We start from the raw sequence: 20,271 nt of genomic DNA, 5'->3' as shown, positions 1-20,271 counted from the left end.
ACATTAAATCAGAGTTTTGAATTGATTAATTGGAATGGACAGTCTGAAATGATTCATGGCAATGAATCGAACAACTCTACCACCGGAAGAGGGATCGCAAAACTAGTGTAATGACACATTCTTCAGGAAACAATGTCCAAATAAAAAGCACATTAAATCATTGTGATATTCAAAATGTTACTTAACTGTATATTGTCAGCATAGTCCTTGTGAATGTAGTGTATAGTCATTATCGCCCAGCAATAATACACACACTCATCTGTGTTCCTCTCACTGTACTGACACGTCTGAGTGGGCGAGGAACACTGATAGGGAGATATAATGTAGGTGACTCTATGAATGTGTGTTTGCCCACATTAGTGTAGGTGTTAGTATTTTCCTGAGTGATCTAGTGACTAAATGTGTTAGTGTATGTTCATGTGTGGCCCGTGAACAGTTTTATTAAGCTCAGCCTGTGATCAGTTCACAATAAAAACTCACCTGTATAAAGTGACATGAGCATACTACACCCACTGAGAGCTCCTACTTACGTGACATCAAGGGTGACACACAGATAAGAAATTAAAACACCTCAGCGAGATCCGAGTCATCACTCTTGTGAGATGACAGATTTTCAGTGCCTCTGTGTCTCCACAACTCTTTGATTCATTTATGCCTGCAGGACCCCAGAGGGCACCAAGTCAAATCCTACAGGCTCTTCAAACTTCATCAAAATATTTTGCTCCATTCAGGATATTTGTGGTATCTAAGGACATTTGAGAAGGCATAGAAAATCCCATCGAGTTAGCATGACCCTGTGGCTACAGACTGCCTAACCTGGACGAGCCCCACCACAGTCAGCACCACCCAAAATATCTGGTAGCTCACCTCTTTCTCTTCACAGAATCCACGTTGTAAATGTATCAAATCCTGCTTCATGGTATATAACTGAAGATGCAGAGAAACTGTGGAGCTTAGGCCAATGGAAAAATGGATAGGAAAAATGGAGAAAAGTGAGGAAAATATCCTTAGATGAGAGATGCTGATAGAAGAGAGAGTTATCTGCAGTCTTGAGGACGACTGTCAGGTACCGGCGCATGCGCCAAGAACATACATCCCCCCTATACACACACACATACACACAAATGTTCACTCGTCAGCGAGGCGGACAGACACCCTCCTCTTTTCTCTTTTTCACCCACTCGATAACAGCTATTCAGCTGCATCTCACTCTCTCAAACTTTTTCTCTCTGTTCAGATTCTCTTAACCTCTCTTGTGTGTTCTGCCTGCTGTGTTATAATTCATATATATATATATATATATATATATATATATATATATATATATATATATATATATATAAAATCCCAACATTCTTTTTCCACAGAACTGGGGATTCTGAACAAATGGACAAACCAAAGCACAGATGAACCAGAAATGTTTCAGTATTACACAGAAACATATTTACAACATATAAAGAATGTAAAGCAATGCATTTTAACAGCTATGGAAAGCCTGTTGTGTGTGAATTTAAGAGGTGGATTATAGAACATCCTTGCCAGCATCCAAAGCACCAGAAAATGGATTCTAGTGAAACTGCTGAGCTCTTCCTTCCATCTAGTGTTCCTGTTCCTCTGAGTGGACATAAGAGTTGCAGTCATTGCACCACTGTTAAGGACAAAGTGCCTAACTCATGTGTATGTGTCAGTTACCATTCCATCTTCTAGGGAGAATGCATATATTTACCCAAGCCACAGCCTCTCTACCCAATCTGCTAAACAGACACTAACTAGCATATTCGTAATGACCAAGATGATCACTAAAGTAGTGATTATAGTTTAATCACCAATCTAATCTGCTAGAATATTCTCACATTGTACCCATGGGAAAAAGTATAATTTATAGTTCATTAACTAAGGTAAATGAACAACCTTACCATAAGGTGTCACCAAAGATTTTTATGATGAACGTTGATTGGAACTGAAAAAAAATACCACAACTTCAAATCTTCAAAAATTCTCGGTTACATATATCCAAGTTAATGTGCAGCTAATTAAAACATGTGATGTAGTGCAGGAGATAATATCAAAGAGGAACATGATCCCCAAAGATCTAGATGCATTTCTCTTTTTCAACGGCTTCCATTAAAATTAATCTGTATCTGTAGAACCACCATCTCCACTGGAGTAAAAGACTGGCAGTACTGACGATGAACTCTCATTTACCTTCCAGCAGTTAGAGTCCAAATGAGACTGATGGGCTACTTTATGAGAGTACCAGCAAGAAAGATGATGAGTTACTGGCAAAAGTTTAGCCAAAGCTGGCAGTGCAAGGCTGTTCCTTATGGTGCACTTTGGACTGTTCCAGTAGGGCCATATGCGTCATATATCTGCCAAAACGTAACAATAAAACTGGATTATTAAGAGAACATTAAGAGTTGATTAAGAGCCAAAGTCTATTCCCAAAGGGAGGTAAAAATATCAGCTTCCATTGAAAGTGTCCTAAAAAAGAGATCTTTAGCCTGTTAACCCATTAACCAGTTGCTTTTGGTTCCATCCCTCTTGTGTCTATTCACAACCCCCATCAACCCAAGTATGCCAGGTTTTAGGTGAAACACAATGCATGTAGAATCATGAATCAAATTCATAAGAAGGGACTGGTCCTAAAATCCTTAATCCTTCTCTGAAGACCAGTCGGTCTTTTTGCATCTTTTTGGGGATGTAAAGGGTAGATCGGTCTTGAGGGTGATGAGGTTTTACTGTTGAGAACCTTCACGGTGTGTTCTACTTTGGATCAATCTGCTGGCTTTCCTACAAGGACACACTCCACAGTCAGTATTAAGCCTTTCAGAGGGAGGACTAAGTAAGAACTCCTATACTCCTCCTCATTAATAGATCCCCATTTGGAACATGTTCACCCTGGGTTGGTGGGTGGCGTTACCAGACGTTATCAGCAAGCAAAGATGGTGATGGTAATGTAGAGGTGCAGAATTGTATTAAGGCGGTAGGAAGAGATAATGAGAGGGAATTTGGGCTCTGTTGACCAAACGAAAGGGTCAAGGTTCAGCATTTAATTAAAGTATGGAAGATCTGAACAAATATTTTAAATATTCGCCTCTGGCAATAATGGTAATGGTATTGTATGCTCAACTTGAACTAGAACATCTTCAACAGACCGAACCCTATACTCAAGAGAGGGATGTATACACAAACATGAGAATGGTCTGGTGCATGTGGATAAAGATCGGGGCCTTTTACCAAAAGAATGTTGGTTTGAATCCCACATAGGACAAAAAACCCATGAGCTACCAACATCGTGCCATGAACAAGGCACTTAAGATCAGACTCAAAGGGGTTTATTCTGCCATAAGCAAGTTGCTTTGGATAAAAGCAAATTACTGCTTAATTGTTAAGTATATGAAGGAAAAGAAACAAATTACACCAGAAATCCAACAACTGCATTAAAGGTCAACAGCTTTGTCTGCTCGGTTCCTTGAAGTACGCCAACTGGTTTTGATGGCAGAGCTATTAAACCTCAAGTCAGATTTTGAAAACACTGCTTACTGAAAAGCCAAGAATTACCAGCTGAATCTGGGCTTCAACCAACTGGCTAGCAAAGGTGAGTAGGGCTCAGCACCTAGATTAGCCTTCTTGCTTCAGATGTACAAAGCAATGCTTTTGTTTCCTGTTCATAATGCGTTTCCAGCAGTAAATTGGTGCAGGGTTGTTTAAACATATTGTCTACCACAAAGGTAAAATGACATACTGTGATGAGGAGGAGGGCAGGGTCGGGCCGTGAGGACACACAGACGGCCCTGAATCAGGCTAATCAGCCGGAAGGGGGATAAAGATGAGCCGGAGGCGCCAGTTCCAGAGAGTGAGAGACGCACGCGGCCGCACTGTGTGTCTCCATATGTTTTATGTTTGTGAAGAGGAGGAGGGCGGGGCAGGGCCGTGAGGAAACACAGACAGCCCTGAATCGGGCTAATCAGACGGGAGGGGGATAAAGATGAGCCGGAGGTGCCAGTTGTGCGTTGTGCGTGTCTTTATGTTTTGTTGTTTTGAGTTCATTTATATCATTAAACTTTACGTTGACTGTTCAGCCGGTTCTCGACTCCTCCTTGCCCATCCTTTATATGGTTACATTGGTGCCGAAACCCGGGAAGGAGGAGGGATGCCCTGTTGCAGAGTCCTCACCGCTGCCATCCGCCAGGGGAGCAGCCGCGGTCGTCTGCCTGGGGACGGAGGGGTCACTGCCGGCTGCCGAGAGCCGGAGGAACCACTGTCATCCGCCAAAGAAGGAGAGGAGTGGTTCCATCCGCCAGGGGCCAGAGGACTCACTGCCATCCGCCGGGGGAGGAGTGAGCTGGCGTCCGCCGGGGGAGGAGTGAGCTGGCGTCCGCCAGAGGGCAGAGGAGCGGTTGAGGACCGGGCGACAGCACGTCCGGGAGCCGGCGAGCAAGTTTTTCTCTCTTTCTCCTCTCTCTCTGTCGCTCCGCCTCGCTTTTTCCCTCTCCCCTTTCCCTCCCCTCGTCTCTCCCAAAGTCAGAAGGCATTTTCTAGACCTTTAATACACAAGTCTCTTTCCAAAGGGAAGAGTAGCAGCTTTCCAAACATTTCAAGCTCTTTCATACTATATTGCATGGTTAATCTTAAATTACTCAAAAAACATTGTACAGGCTCTACAGCATTTTTGCCTACGATGGTTTTGATGACAATCCTGAAATAATTTTGTCTAATTATCACTTTCACCACAACTTATCCAAATATTACATGACCGGCATTCATCAACCTGTATTTGTATCAACTTCTCACACTATATAAATAATTACACTAATCAAACCTGTCAAATCCGCCTAGTGTAATGACACGCTGCAGGCAAAATATTGCCTGCGGTTTCTATACAGGCTTGCATCATATTCAAACCACAAAGGACTCATGGGTGAGTGCTACTGGCAGCTTTTTGAGACTGTTAGGATTCCATTCACGATGTTCAAGGGGACGCTAACCATCAATCGCGCTGCGACGTGTTTTTTTCTTCTGCATGGAGCTCAGTTCCGCTGGTGTGCTCAGTAAGTTTCTGGCAGTGCAGATCTAATTTATGGCAAATATATTCAGCAGAGAAAGCTGCATTTGCATCTAACTGAATAGCAAAGAAAAGAAATAAGGAACAAATGAAATGACAGAGAAAGAGACCAGCAACCACACAGGCACTCCATATATGTAGCACTGCAGAAATAAGGAGACATGCGGAGGGAAGAAAGCAGTTACTGTACAACAAAATCTTGTGGAGATCTACCTCGAAGTACAACAAAACAGAAAAATAGGACTGACAACAACACTCAAACACTCCAACTTCAAATGGCATCTTCATTATGTTCAAATAACAAATTAATTATCTTTTGAACTGCTTCTTTGTAATGATTTGGTTGAGCCAATTTGCAAACTGTTTGTAAATCACTTAACCATCAGGGAAGATTTTCTTTGGAAAAAAAATGAAACCAAACAATTAGGGCTGGGGGATATATTGAATATACACAATATAATCATGATGATTTTGTTGGCAAATTAAGCAATCTTTCAATATCAAATTATATGAATATCGAAATGATTGTAATGCACTTTTTATTTGGCAACTACATTTCCTGAAGATTGTGTCACCAATGAAAATAGCATCAGAATCAGGACATGGCCATCTTAAACCACAAAAGGCTGCAAATTGTTAAAATCAATGCATGGTCTGTGCGCTTCAGAGTTAACAGCTGACATGTTGTTCTGGGTGCAAGAGCCGGGCTCATGATATGCTGTTTCAGAGGTCTTGGAGCGATTCATGTGCAAAGTATTTCATGTCAAAGCAAAGTGTTGCAGGTTTACATTTTAGAGCAATTCTAAACATTTATAACTGCTACAACTCATTAACATATCTAAAAACATGACAAAATACAACAAAAAAAGGAAGAGATGACAGCTTTTCACCAAATTTGCAATGAGGAATATTGTAAACTATCAAATTCCCAGAGCATTTTCAGTTTTCCGTCAAAATAAAGGCTACAGGTAAATGATTAATATGACAGAATTAGGAGAGTAATCTATTATAATAATACGTTTTACTGGGTTCTGCAAAAATAATTCAGTATTATAAAACATTCAGTTGGGTTCCAAAAAAAAAATAAATGAGTGAAATTGATTTTGTTCATCCTGTTCATATTTCTGTCATGTTTTCAACGGGGCAGTTCAAAGAGCTTTACCTTTACTTACACCTGTGACAGCATTGACCCCCTTATTTGCACTGTAACAAACCTTCTCAAGACCAAGACCGATCTCGAGTACTACAACACTGCAAAACTGAATTGGCCCCTTTAAGCTGCAAGGGGAGCTAGAAGCACTAAAGAAAGTGGCCCAGACGGTCAGTGGAGACACATGAACACCCAGTGAAAAGTATCATTCTGGGGACACGCTTGTGATCGGCAACTTAAGTGAGGGAGCCTTTTCTTGGAAGTGTGAGGTGCCTTTGATACAGGTCTTTGATGCAAATGGCTGATCTGTCGGGTGAGTCACACTTGGCACTTGTTTGGCTCGAGCTTTAAGGGAGTCGTAGAACTGAGGTATAGTTTGGAGGAAAGTATGTGTGTCCGCATGCATATGTTGTGTTTGAGGAAAACAGAAGTGTCACAGCCGCTGTGGATGCGCTTGCAGTCACAGAGCTGCACTTCAGTGAAAATCAAACAGCAAATAGCAGGCTGTATACACAAAAACCAGCACTCCACCCTCATCTATCATACACCGCTACGACTGTGCTGCTCAGCTCTACCAGGACAACAATGAAAGGAGTCAAGCAACTGGCATTTAAAAATGCATAGGAATGTTAACGGGAAGCTCTCTCCAGGTTTTATAGACCTTGGCAGAGCCCCTCAGGCATATTAGAGCATTACAATAGAGGAAAAGATCAACAAGATAGTCCACAAGTGGCATAAGGAAGTACTCGTTCTCTTAAAATTTTGCTGCACAGGCAAAAACACAGGAGTAGTCTGTGAATCTTTGCTCATTTATTTAACACCACCATTCATTTCCATTCACTGTTCCAGGGGCCTTTTCTTCAATTAACGGCATTTCATAACAATGATGAAGCTTTAACTTTCATCTGGCGCAGTTCCGTTGCACTTACTCTAACTGGAGCAACATGAGGACAGCAAAATTGTGAACATGAGGAGAAATGAAAAGCCCACAGCCGAATTTCACTCCAACAGCTGCTTCTGACTAACATAATCTCTTCAATGCAAGCCTGAAGTCTTTCTGTGAGCTTAAATGGATGCACAGACACACACACACACACACACACACACAAATGCACTTATGGGTCATCCACGCAAGGCACATTCTTTCATTTTATTGACACTTTTTTAAAATTGTCTAGGTGCAAATGCAACAGAGCCCTGCTGAGCCCCCCCCCCAGCTTAAAACTGCCTGATGATTTGTTGGTCCATGGTCTCCCAGTCTGGTCAGGCTAGTCTGTTGGCTGGCCTTAGAGGAGATTTAGATGACCTCCTACTAACCAGAAGAGCTCCAGCCTGGGAGATCAGGTAGTCCAGCTGAGGACCAGCTTGGCCATCCTGAGAGACCAGCTTTAACCAGTTAGGACCTGCAAACCATTTTAGGCTGATTATATCATGACAAATGACCGCAACATGTTAAAAAAAGATCTAGGAAATAAATATCAGATGGAATTTTCATGCTGTTGAGCCCCTTGCAAGAATGTACACTTTGTTAACGTTCCCTTAATAAAGGGAGCCGCTTGACCCTTAAGGCACATCCTCCATTCTAAAAAAAGAGCCTTAGCTCAACTTACTGCTGTTTCGATTCTTGCGGTTGGACTTGCCACCAAGCAGCATCTTTAGACTGTTCCTGAACATGGCTGCACAGTTCTGGACCTGGCTATAGAGAAATCTGCAGAGAGAGAGAGACAGAAAAACAATACAACACTGTGTGAAACACAAGCAAAAAAGGGTTTTTCAATGGCCGATGCCGATGCGATATCTAGAGAACAGGATGGCCGATAACCGATATAAATGCCAATAAACATAATACAATGTAACAACAGCAAATCAGATAACACAAAATTTATAGCGTCAAACAAACAAAATTTACTCTAATTTGCATAAACAAAGAAAAACAGAAAGTGTTAACTAGCCATTGACAAATCTATTGTAAGATTTTGGAACAAACAAAAGGGAAACACTTTCGTTAATCGGCCAAGCAAATATGGTTATCGGCCACTGCCGATATATCGGTCGATCACTAAAAAAAAACTGAATTCACTGTGATGGAAAGAACTTCTTAGTCATAGGAACCTAAATAAACAAAAGTTTGAAAATTGCTGAAATTGATAAATGTGCACCTTTGCTAGGTCATTCAATATCAGTGATATCCAGAAATAATTAAATTAGGTAATTAAGGCAATTCGTTTTGTTAACCAAAATGACCCAATGACTGAAGGGCAAAAGGTAAAAATGGTACCACCATCGTTTTCTGGATATGGTGCCATGTTAGAACTATACCATTCTTTGAAGTAGCTTTTGGTAATGCCGTCTGACAACTTTACTGACCCATGGTACTGAACCATGTTAGAGGTAATCTGCACTCTGCAATCTGCATTTCCACAGAGCTTCTGAATAATTAATTTCAGCTACCAATAAAAGTGTAGTACTCTGAGATCTGTTTAACATACCCGACCACGTTACAATCCAGTCAACAGATTTTTCAACACAATCAGTACAGAAAATGTGTAAAAAAAAAAAAAAAAAAAAAAAGTGTCCTGATTCATGTGGGGATTGTCATCATGTCTACAGAGATGAGCAGAAGTAATTTCCAAATGTCTCAAAACCATTTGGGGGTGGGTAATACATAAATACATCATTTCAAGATGATCTTTGCCACATTCTTGATTAAAATAAAAGGTACACTGAAATATTTGAGCAACAGTAACACTTTACAATAAGGTTTTTATTCATTAACATTACTTTCCACAACACTGTAGCAATACAACACTTATTAAGCGTTGTTAATGTTCATTTCTTCATTACCTTTTTACATTAAAAGTTGTATGTTTATGTATTTGTATATGTATTTTTTCATGTTCATAATGCATTAACTAATAAACAATTACAGTAGTTAAATAGTTTATTGATGTAACATTAACCATGATAAATAAATTAGTCAAAATAATTGTTCATCGTTAGTTCATGCTACCTAATGCTTTAACATATGTAAACAACTAGAACCTAATTGTAAAGTGTTATCTGAGCAACAAATATACCCGATGAATGTTGCCATTATGTTTAAATCTATGAATGAGGTTTATACTGTTACAAGTCAATGACTACATGACTTTTCAATTTTCTTAGATATCAACACAGATTCCCAATATGTTAACACAGAAGCCTGATCTGCAGCATCTCCTATTCCTTCAAATCACAGAAAGGGTGTGATCTCTTTAAAAAAGCAGCTAGACTGGTGATATTCAGTTCTGAAGTCTAGACAAAGAGTTATTGAGGGGATTTTTGGAAGCTGGTGTGATTATATGTTTCAGGTACACAGAGGTTCAGTATGTTGGAATATTGGAGCTGATAAAGAGTTTCATCCGTCATTCTTCTCTGGATTATTTTAGGACCCACTCAACAACCACACAGAGGAGGGATCACACCCTAATGCTGCTAATTACCGCTTCATGTATGAGTAGGGTGCGTGTGTGTGTCTACATGTGTGAAAGAGTGCAGGCTAGAGACACTGTCTTTGTTCTGGTGCTGCTGTAGGTAATGCATTATTCTTTCAGGTGGAGTATTTATCTTTTGTATGTAATAAATTTATGGGCGCCATGGATTTCAAAGGAATTATATTACCTTCTTTTCTTCGATGAGTTTTGGTGCAAGTTGTGAACTTCACAACCTTATAACACTGTGTATGTGGCTGTGGAAGTATTTGTGGGTGTATTTATAAATATGAATTATAATGGATCAACCAATTCCAGTCTAGTAAAGCAATGGCCCCCAGAAAGTATTTGGATGCTTAAGCAACACATAAAAATGTTTTGAAATGTTTAAAAATGTCATTACATTAGGGGGCCTTGGTATCTCAGTGAGTATTGACACTGACTACCACCCCTGGAGTCGCGAGTTCGAATCCAGGGTGTGCTGAGTGACTCCAGCCAGGTCTCCTAAGCAACCAAATTGGCCCGGTTGCTAAGGAGGGTAGAGTCACAGGGGGTAACCTCCTCGTGGTCACGATTAGTGGTTCTCGCTCTCAATGGGGCACGTGGTAAGTTGTGTGTGGATCGCGGAGAGTAGCATGAGCCTCCACATGCTGGGAGTCTCCGCGGTGTCATGCACAACGAGCCACGTGACAAGATGCGCGGATTGACTGTCTCAGAAGCGGAGGCAACTGAGACTTGTCCTCTACCATCCGGATTGAGGTGAGTAACCGCGCCACCACGAGGACCTACTAAGTAGTGGGAATTGGGCATTCCAAATTGGGGAGAAAACGGGATAAAAACAAAAGTAATTACATTAAATTATGAAATACTGAAATAAAGACAGCACAAGCACACAAAATATTTACAAAAATACGTTTGTTAGGCTTTACATTTTCTAATAATCTATATACTGCTAAACATTATGAAACTGGACACTTTCTGGTTGTCAAATGTTAGTAGAACATGTTCAAAGTGACCAAGAAAAGTTAGTTCTGAGAAAAGCGTCATTTGTTTTCAGATGTCACTTGGTTTGATATTTTGTATCTAATGCAAACACAATGGGCATTTTTAAGTGTGTCTCAAGTGTCCAAACATTTTCCAGTTTGTTTTATGCTCTGGCTGTTGCTGCTTCCAAAACACTCAGTAATTGAACAGTAGAGAAAGACACCAAGTAGTAGACAGTCTGGAAACACTGGTTCTCTTTAAAGTAAATAGAAGCACTGCGAGGAGTCACCCAGACTCCAGCACAGCTGCTTTGCGTGAAGACTGGACCCACCACACAGGGTGCTTTGGGAGTCTCTGGTACCATTCAGTCTGTTAATCCGTTTTTCCCATGCTTTCATTCTTATTCTACAGCAAAGAGTGTGAGTTTGTGTGAGTGAGTCCATGGGCTCGGATTGAGAAGGGCACTCTAGGTCTCTACAAATTCATCTTCAGTTGCTGGCAGTTCAGTGTCAGGTATAAGAGTCCTTTACTCTACAGTCAATTACATGCTTTGTTCCTGACATTTGGGAGAAAGAGAGTGTGATAGACATATAACAGACAGAAAAGTGGTGTTAAAAATATTACTTAGAGAAAACATTGTAGTTTCTAAGATGTTCTGAGAGATTTGTTGCAATGGATGGATCAATTATTTGAAGGAAGGAAGGAAGGAAGGAAGGATGGATGGATCAATCATTTGATGGATGGATGGATGGATGGATGGATCAATCAATTATATGATGGATAGATTAAAGGTCCCAAAGCCCCCCAAAAAACAATAAATTCGATTCATTTACTACAACTTTTGATATGTAGAACACAGTGAAGCTAAGAATTGCAAATTCCTTTCTGGAACAATCCTGGACCAAAATTTTGATGTATCATGAGATGTAATTATCACAAGCAACATGAACTCCACATACCCTGCACTCGACTCTGTTACAACATTCCCTCTGTATATGGGTCTGTTTTATTTTGGCAGAGATTTACAGTATTATGCTGGGCCTCCACACCTTTAGAACTGATTTTTGGCTGAGGTCACACAAATGAGAAACAGATGGCCTAGTGGGGGGTGTGAATATGCACACATGAATGTCTTTTCATAAAGTGACGAATCAATATTAATGGCTAGATTTTCTTCTCTTCGACCAAAGGAGATTTTTTAAATGACTAACCAAGTCACCTAATGACCTGAAGGGATGAATCCCACTGTGTATACTTATATTACGCATGTACTGGGCTGATAATGGTTAAGTATGTCCTCAAAGGTATGAATTAAACGAGTAAGTCAGTATCAGGACATACTGTACTACAACAACATTAAATAGCATCTTGGTACCGTATCAGAGAACCACAGCAAACCAATAATCTTGCATAGAGCTAGGGGTTGTGGCAACACAGTCTCGTGACAAGTCATAATAATTTGAATGAGATGGCACAATCGTAAGATATCATCCGACTTGCCTTTTATGGAAAGGCATGACTTTAATTTTACTACCAATTACCATTTAGACAGATGAATAAACAAACTGAAATTCAAATTGATACAATACAGTCATCAAATTTCAGCTAACCTCCTATTAAACACTTTATTTTAAGAAAGGAAATGTTAGTGAACACATTTTGTTACTCATTCCATATTTATTTATTCCTTCTGTGGTACACAAAAACTTAGTTTCCTGTTAAAATTATGGTTAGGTTTAGGGTTTGGGTAAGGGTTTAGACTTTTTGGTTAGGTTTGGGTTCGGGGTTAAACTTATGAAAAATCATGATAACAGTTTGTTGGTTTGTTTATTTTTCTCTATGGGAGTAAAAGTCATAGGTTTTTGCATAAGCCAACTTGAACGTTTTCTCCTCCTCCTAGTAATTTTTATGACTTGCCATGAAACCTGGTTGGGTTGTGGGCAAAATTAGCCCGAAAAGCATGCACAGATGCACACTTCAAAAATCCAATGCAAATAGTATATCATCGGAGCACTTTTGACAAACAATTTTAACATAACTTGGTATGCACTAATCCTGATCTTGCATTCTACATAGGACAATATAGCACATGAATTGGGATCCAACCAAGGACTGTGTTAACAAAATATATTAACTTTAGAATGAAATTGGTAAGGTAATTAATTTAATAGATGATAATGCTTTGATGCAAACACTAACAGAACACAGCAAGGGGGTCTGTGGTATCAAGATGCCGTTTTATGATGTGGTAATATTTCCCAGTACTGGTACACTGTTTTACTACATACTCCAATCACAATGAAGAACATACTTTGTTAAAGGGCTAGTTAAAAGAAAATGTGTGGGTCATTTACTCACCCTCATGCCATCACAGGTGTGTATGGCTTTCTTTCTTCACCAGAACACATTTATTTTATTGTTTTATCCCCTTTTCTCCCAATTTGGAATGCCCAATTCCAAGTAGGTCCTCGTGGTGGCGCGGTTACTCACCTCAATCCGGGTGGTAGAGGACAAGTCTCAGTTGCCTCTACTTATGAGACAGTCAATCCGCACATCTTATCACGTGGCTTGTTGTGCATGACACCATGGAGACTCCCAGCATGTGGAGACAGAACACATTTGAAGAAAAAAAATAATAATTCTTAGCTCAGTAGGTCCTTAAAATGCAAGTGGATGGTGATCTGACTTTTGAAGCTCCAAAAAGAACATATAGTCAGCATAAACGTATCAATATTATCAATATATAATAAAAATATCAATATAAAAAAAATATCAATATTCAAGTACTTTTGTAACTCTAAATCATTGCCTCTGGTCAGTAGCGGTATGCATATGTGACGTAATCGCGTTGGCACATAAAACACATAAGCGATGGATTATAGTTAAAAAGTACTGGAATATTGATCTTTTTTGCACCAAAAGCGATCATGTCACTTTAGAAGACATTAATTTAAACCGCTGGAGTCGTAAGGATGACATTTATGCTGACTGTCTGTGATTTTTGGAGCTTCAAAAGTCTGATCCACTTGCATTTTAAGGAATTACTGAGCTAAAATTTTTCAATTTTTCTTCAAATGTGTTCTGGTGAAGAAAAAGTCATACACATCTGGGATATCATGAGGGTAAGTCAATAATGAGAGAATTGTCATTTTTGGATGAACTATTCATTTCATAGTACAAGTATGTTATTTAGGACACAGTTACCCTGAAAAAGCAAAACACAGTAACTATTTTTTTTTTTTATAGATATAATTGGGTCTATTTGGGGCCATTCACATAAAACTAATTTTTTGCATTCGTCTGTGCTGTTTTTGAATCGTTTTTGTATGTGACGATGCGCTTGCCTGTTACGCTGTGTCTAGCTGTTTTTTCAGCGTCTTGCACAGGAGAACTGCATTATAGTGTGTCAAGTTTAAAAGAACCTGTGTTCTTTTCCATTCATTGCACTGCATCTAGCTTTTTTTAGCGCAAGAACACGTTCGGCTTGAACGGCTGCATGGACTATGATCTGTCCTGTGACAGACGTATTTGGCTCAACTACGCTCAGATTCAGAGAAAACTACAAAGGCTTTTTTATAATCCACATTTGCCTGGAATCATAACATTTTGAGGCTACTTTTCTCAATTTAAATGTTGGCGTAGTCGATCAGATCCTGTTGTGTAAGGTCTAGCCATAAGAGGTAGGAAGACAACAAGAAAATATTGAAAGAGAGACAAGAGGGGTGTGTGACTGCTTCTGAATAAAGATGAGTGAGATGGAGAGCAGGGTGACCTTCCCTAAGGCTGTGCTTCATCTAACTGATGTAACTCAGTGTAGAGAGGTTTGCTGAGCGAACTGTGGTTACGCGTGAGAGTGAACTAATGCTTTTACCAAAAGCAGTATCTCATACTCGGACATACGATTTAATGAGGCCCTGATGTCTGTGGAAAAGCTGACCCACAAACTAACGAGAAACTCAGACTGAAAGTTGCAAGGCTGAAAAATGGTATCTGTAATGCTGCAGTGGAGAAATCGCTTATTTTTAATAAACGCCATTCGCCAGTCTCAGTCTGAATGCATCTCCCAAAAGCTGAAAATCTTCTCCCCCACAGTAGCTCTCAAATATAATTTGCATTTCTGCATATTCAAACTTTACATGTCACGATCAGTTCCAAAACACACAAAAACCAAATGTGTCTGGATGTCAAACCTAGTGTAATGAATCTTCACAAGCCATATTTTAACAGACGCAAACACAAATTTGATTTGAGGGCTATGGCGGAAGGGGAGATTTTTGTTGATTAACGACTTTAATTTTGGTTTGTTCCTCACATAAAGCTATTCTATGGCATCGGAAGACTAGAATATGGTGCACAAGTTGTATTTCTGATACATTAAAGGTACTTTTTTGTCCCCATTTATTTACATTGTTAGGAAAAAAGCAGCATGAACATTCTGCCTAACATCTCCTTTCGAGCTCCATGGTAGTAAGAAAGTCATACGGCTTTGGAACGATAGCAGGGTGAGTAAATGATGGCAATTTTCCAAAAAAGCATTTTCCTCAATCAACTGCATATACTTCATACAAACTGCTCTAAATGGGTTTGTCAGACTCTCAGTGGATTGCTCTAAAACTTCATCAGTCTATGTTTTAAACAGTTTATGAAATAATCCTTTTGGCAATGACATTTCTACCCAAAAAATCTTGCTCTCTTGTTGTTTCATTGGCCAACTAAACACAGTTTGAAATATTTTTCATATCTTGGGGAAACAATGTCAAACCATTTAAATTTTCCTACATGAGATAAACAGAATGTCAAATTTTAAGAAGTTCGAGGATTTGCTAATCAAAAACTGTTCTGAATGCGTTTTCAATTGTGTGATGTGTGTTTAGGGCTTTAGGGTGACCTGCCGCATAATCATCATCAATCATTTTTGTCTGTTTATCATTCACTAAGGCCTGTGCTGACAGAGGTTTTAAAATAAAAGTTTACTCATCCTCATGATGTTCCAAACCAGTATGACTTCCTCTTTTCTGTGAAATAAAAAAGGTAACTTTGGCCGCTCTTTTACATACTGTATATGAAAGTAAATGAAGACTGGGGCTGTCAAGCTCCAAAATGACAATGACAAACCATAAAAGTCTTATAAACGTAGTTCATAAGACTTGTGCATTATATTCCAAGTCTTCTGAAACCATACTATAGCTTTATGTGAAGAACAGATGGAAATTTAAGTTCTTTAGTGATAATCTTCCCCATTAAGGTGACATTTGGGCAAGTAAATGATATTTCATTTTTCGGCAAAGTATTCCTTTAAATACTTGTAGAACCGAAGGGTAGTTAAGGATGAATTATCTCCTTGTCTGAGAGCTGAACAGAGACTTTGGCACAACTCACACACTCCCAGACAGACTGTCAGAATCTGACACCATCCCGGCAAGCATCAGCCAAATGTTCAGCCTCATCACGTGTGTCTGTCCACTGTTAATCCCTAGCCGAGGGGGGCTTGTGTGTTATTGTCCAACTGGATTACTGGTATAAGAAGAACAAAGAACAGAGGGGTAACAGTGCGGGGTGGTACAGAGAAATGAAGGAGGACAAAAATCCTGTCAAGTGCCTCTGGGGAAGGAGTTCAGGCCAAGGCTGCTGTCATGCACACACAAACTCAGTCATTCTTCATCTACATGAACCACTTGTAAAAATGCATTATGGTATAACTGTATTAATCAACTGTAACTAATATATACTGTGTATATATACATGATTGTTGGTGCCAGACGGGCTGGTTTGAGTATTTCTGTAACTGCTGATCTCCTGGGATTTTCATGCACAGCAGTCTCTAGAGTGTATAGTGAATGGTGCAAAAAACAAAAAAACATCCAGCGAGTTGACAGGAAGGTGACAGTAACCCAAATAATGACCATTCTCTGTTTACCTCTTTCATCAACAAGGTGTTTCAGTTCGCAGAACTGCCGCTCACTGGAAGTTTTTTGTTTTTCGCACCATTCTCTACACTTTCTAGAGACTGTTGTGCATGAAAATCCCGGGAGATCAGCAGTTACAGAAATACTCAAACCAGCCCGTCTAGCACCAACAATCATGCCACGGGCAAAATCACTGAGATCACATTTTTTCCCCATTCTGATGATTGATGTGAACATTAACTGAATTCCTGATCCATATCTGCATGATTTTATGCATTGCACTGCTGACAAATTTATTGTCTGATAAGATAATAGCATGAATAAGCAGGTGTACAGGTGTACCTAATAAAGTGGTAGGTGAGTATATATACACTACCGGTCAAAAGTTTTGAAACACTTGACCGAAATGTGTCTCATGATCTTAAAAATCTTTTGATCTGAAGGCGTATGCTTAAATGTTTGAAATGAGTTTTTATAGACAAAAATATAATTGTGCCACCATATTAATTTATTTCATTATAAATCTAAAGTTTTATTTTAAAAAAAGTTTTTGAAATTGATGACTTGGACCAAATAATAAAGAAAAGCAGCCAATAAATGCCCAGCATATAGATGGGAACTCCTTCAATACTGTTTAAAAAGCATCCCAGGGTGAATACGTTGGTTGAGAAAATGTCAAGAGTACAACTCTGAAAATTCTAGGTAAAGGGTGACTACTTTGAAGATGCTAAAATATAACACAGTTTTGAATTATTTTGGATTTTTTTTAGTCACAACATAATTCCCATAGTTCCATTTATGTTATTCCATAGTTTTGATGACTTTACTATTATTCTCAAATGTGAAAAAAAAATTATAATAAAGAATGAGTGTGTTTCAAAACTTTTGACCGGTAGTGTATATATAAGAGCTGTCAAAGTTAACGCGTTAACGCAATATTCCTTTAACGTCACCATTTTTTAGTTAAAGTTAACTTCGTTAACGCACGTCCTTATATGACCCTTTCAATAAACTATGCAGTGACCGTCGTGAAAGCAGATGGTGGGAGACATTATGTCAAGACATGTGCCAAGCATTGTATTAATGAAGCTAAGCAGGGGAACATTTCAAATGAAGCACACAAAAAACACATTTAGATAGTGCTCGTAACATGACTGCAGCAGCCATTTGAACACCTGACTTGCACTGCGCACCAGAGTTTTAGTGCTGGCCAATGTGTCTAGGAATGCTAAAGTTTGCCGGACAAATTAGAACAAATCCGCTCATCTCATCTCTAAGCACGCACATTTGAAGCTCTGTTAATTCAAGTATTACACTAAATTAACTTTGTGCTTGGATTAAATACAAGTATAATTAAGAGCAACGGTGCACGTTTTAAGCGCTTTCTTTTTCTTCTTTTACTTTTTGCGATATATCATGCAATTATACACTGACATAGGCCTAATGATTAATGGGTCATTATACAAGAGTCTCTCCCACAAAATCAAAACATAAGTGGTCAAAAAAAGAAGCATAATACGACCAGTTATAACAGTGATGAGTCTCGCTTGTCCACTTCTGACTGAATCGCACCAAACAGGTGTGAGGCGTTCTTTTATGTTGATTGTTTACATGAGTTTATGCATGAATTTTGGTATCTAATCACCTGTTAATCAACCAATGTGCTAAAGGAAGAGTTTTAAACTGGCACGCGAGACCAGAATAGCGCAGGCTGATTTTGAACTTCACAAACTGCTTGGATAGTCATCCGTGGAAGCGCAGCGCAAACCATTTTTGAATTTGTCGGACATTTCCAGCTAACAGAAACCCTGCTGCGCACAGTCTCCAAAGTTCTGTCACAGTGTCTCTGCATAAAAGTGCGTTTGATAGTCCACTAGCCACTGTAGAACAGCAGAAGATGCTGGAACCCTGCAGGTAATCTACACTGTCATTAGCCCATTTAATCCCACCGAATGGGGTGAAAGGGGTCTAAAAGGAGTTGATGTATTTTACACAGAGTTGTCAATTGTAAATGACAATGCAGAATTTTTTTTTCCACATGAGTGGTGCAAATAGTCACATGACCAGAGCTATTTAATTCCACTGTGCTCCTCTAAACACCATAAAAGGAAGCAAATTCACCAATCAGTCACAACATTAAAACCACCTGCCTAATATCATGTAGGTCCCCCTCGTGCCACTAAAACAGCTCTGACCCGTCGAGGCATGGACTCCACAAGACCTCTGAAGGTGTCCTGTGTTATCTGGCACCAAGATGTTAGCAGCAGATCCTTTAAGTCCTGAAAGTTACGAGGTGGGGCCTCCATGGATCACACTTGTTGGTCCAGCTCATCCCATAGATGCTCAATCGGATTAAGATCTAGGGAATATGTAGGCCAAGTCAACACCTTTCAACTCTTTGTCATGTTCCTCAAACCATTCTTGAACAATTTTTGCAGTGTGGCAGGGCACATTATCCTGCTGAAAGAGGCCAGTTTACATACACTTAGGTTGAAGTCATTAAAAAAAATGTTTTTAACCACTCCACAGATTTAATATTAGCAAACTATAGTTTTGGCAAGTCATTGTGCATGACACAAGTAATGTTTCCAACAATTGTTTACAGACAGATTGTTTCACGTTTAATTGACTATATCACAATTCCAGTGGGTCAGAAGTTTACAAACAGTTAACTGAAAATTCCAGAAAATGATGCCTTTAGACAATTAGCCAGTTAGCTTCTGATAGGAGGTGTACTGAATTGGAGGTGTACCTGTGGATGCATTTCAAGGCCAACCATCAAACTCAGTGCCTCTGCTTGACATCATGGGAAAATCAAAAGAAATCAGCCAAGACCTCAGAATAAAAAACTGTGGACCTCCACAAGTCTGGTTCATCCTTGGGAGCAATTTCAAAACACCTGAAGGTACCATGTTCATCTGTACAAACAACAGTATGCAAGAATAAGCACCATGGGACCACACAGCCATCATACCGCTCAGGAAGGAGACACATTTTGACTCCTAGAGATGAATGTAGTTTGGTGCGAAAAGTGCAAATCAATCCCAGAATAAAAGCAAAGGACCTTGTGAATTTGCTGGAGGAAATAGGTAGACAAGTATCTATATCCACAATAAAATGAGAACTATATAGATATAACCTGAAAGGCTGCTCAGCAAGGAAGAATCCACTGCTCCAAAACCAACATAAAAAATTGCAAAATTGTCAAAGATCTTATTTTTGAGAAATGTCCTCTGGTCTAATGAAACAAAAATTTTACTGTTTGGCCATAAAGACCATTGTTATGTTTGGAGGGAAAAGGGTGAGGCTTGCAAGCCGAAGAACACCATCCCAACCGTGAAGCATGGGGTTGGCAGCATCATGTTGTGGGGGTGCTTTTCTGCAGCAGGGACTGGTGCACTCCACAAAATAGATGGCATCATGAGGAAAGAAAATTATGTGGATATATTGAAGCAATATCTCAAGAGATCAGCCAGGAAGTTAAATCTCGGTTGCAAATGGGTCTTCCAAATGGACAATGACCCCAAGCATACCTTCAAAATTGTGGCAAATTGGCTTAAGTACAACAAAGTCAAGGTATTGGAGTGGCCATCACAAAGCCCTGACCTCAATCCAATAGAAAATGTGTGGGCAGAACTGAAAAAGCATGTGCCAGCAAGGAGCCTACAAACCTGACTCCAGTTACACCAGTTCTGT

The 20,271-nt window shown here is 39.6% G+C and overlaps 1 protein-coding gene across 4 annotated transcripts in view; it reads right to left on the bottom strand.

Moving 5' to 3' along the window:
• The window catches only part of LOC127450868 (protein TANC2-like), a 225,407-nt gene that overhangs the window by 112,109 nt on the left and 93,027 nt on the right, over window positions 1-20,271 (bottom strand). For 2 of the 4 annotated variants that reach the window (XM_051715295.1, XM_051715297.1), the window contains one exon: window positions 7,826-7,923. In XM_051715295.1, coding sequence (XP_051571255.1) covers window positions 7,826-7,889 — 64 coding nt within the window. In that variant the 5' untranslated portion in view covers window positions 7,890-7,923. Of the gene's footprint in view, window positions 1-867; window positions 948-7,825; window positions 7,924-20,271 lie in introns of those variants that run through there. The other 2 variants (XM_051715299.1, XM_051715298.1) reach the window with 2 other exon arrangements.

Source organism: Myxocyprinus asiaticus, chromosome 13 (assembly GCF_019703515.2).
Source record: "Myxocyprinus asiaticus isolate MX2 ecotype Aquarium Trade chromosome 13, UBuf_Myxa_2, whole genome shotgun sequence".
Lineage (NCBI taxonomy): Eukaryota > Metazoa > Chordata > Actinopteri > Cypriniformes > Catostomidae > Myxocyprinus > Myxocyprinus asiaticus.
The sequence above is the reverse complement of the archived record's forward strand: the minus strand, read 5'-3'. Positions and strand labels throughout refer to the sequence as shown.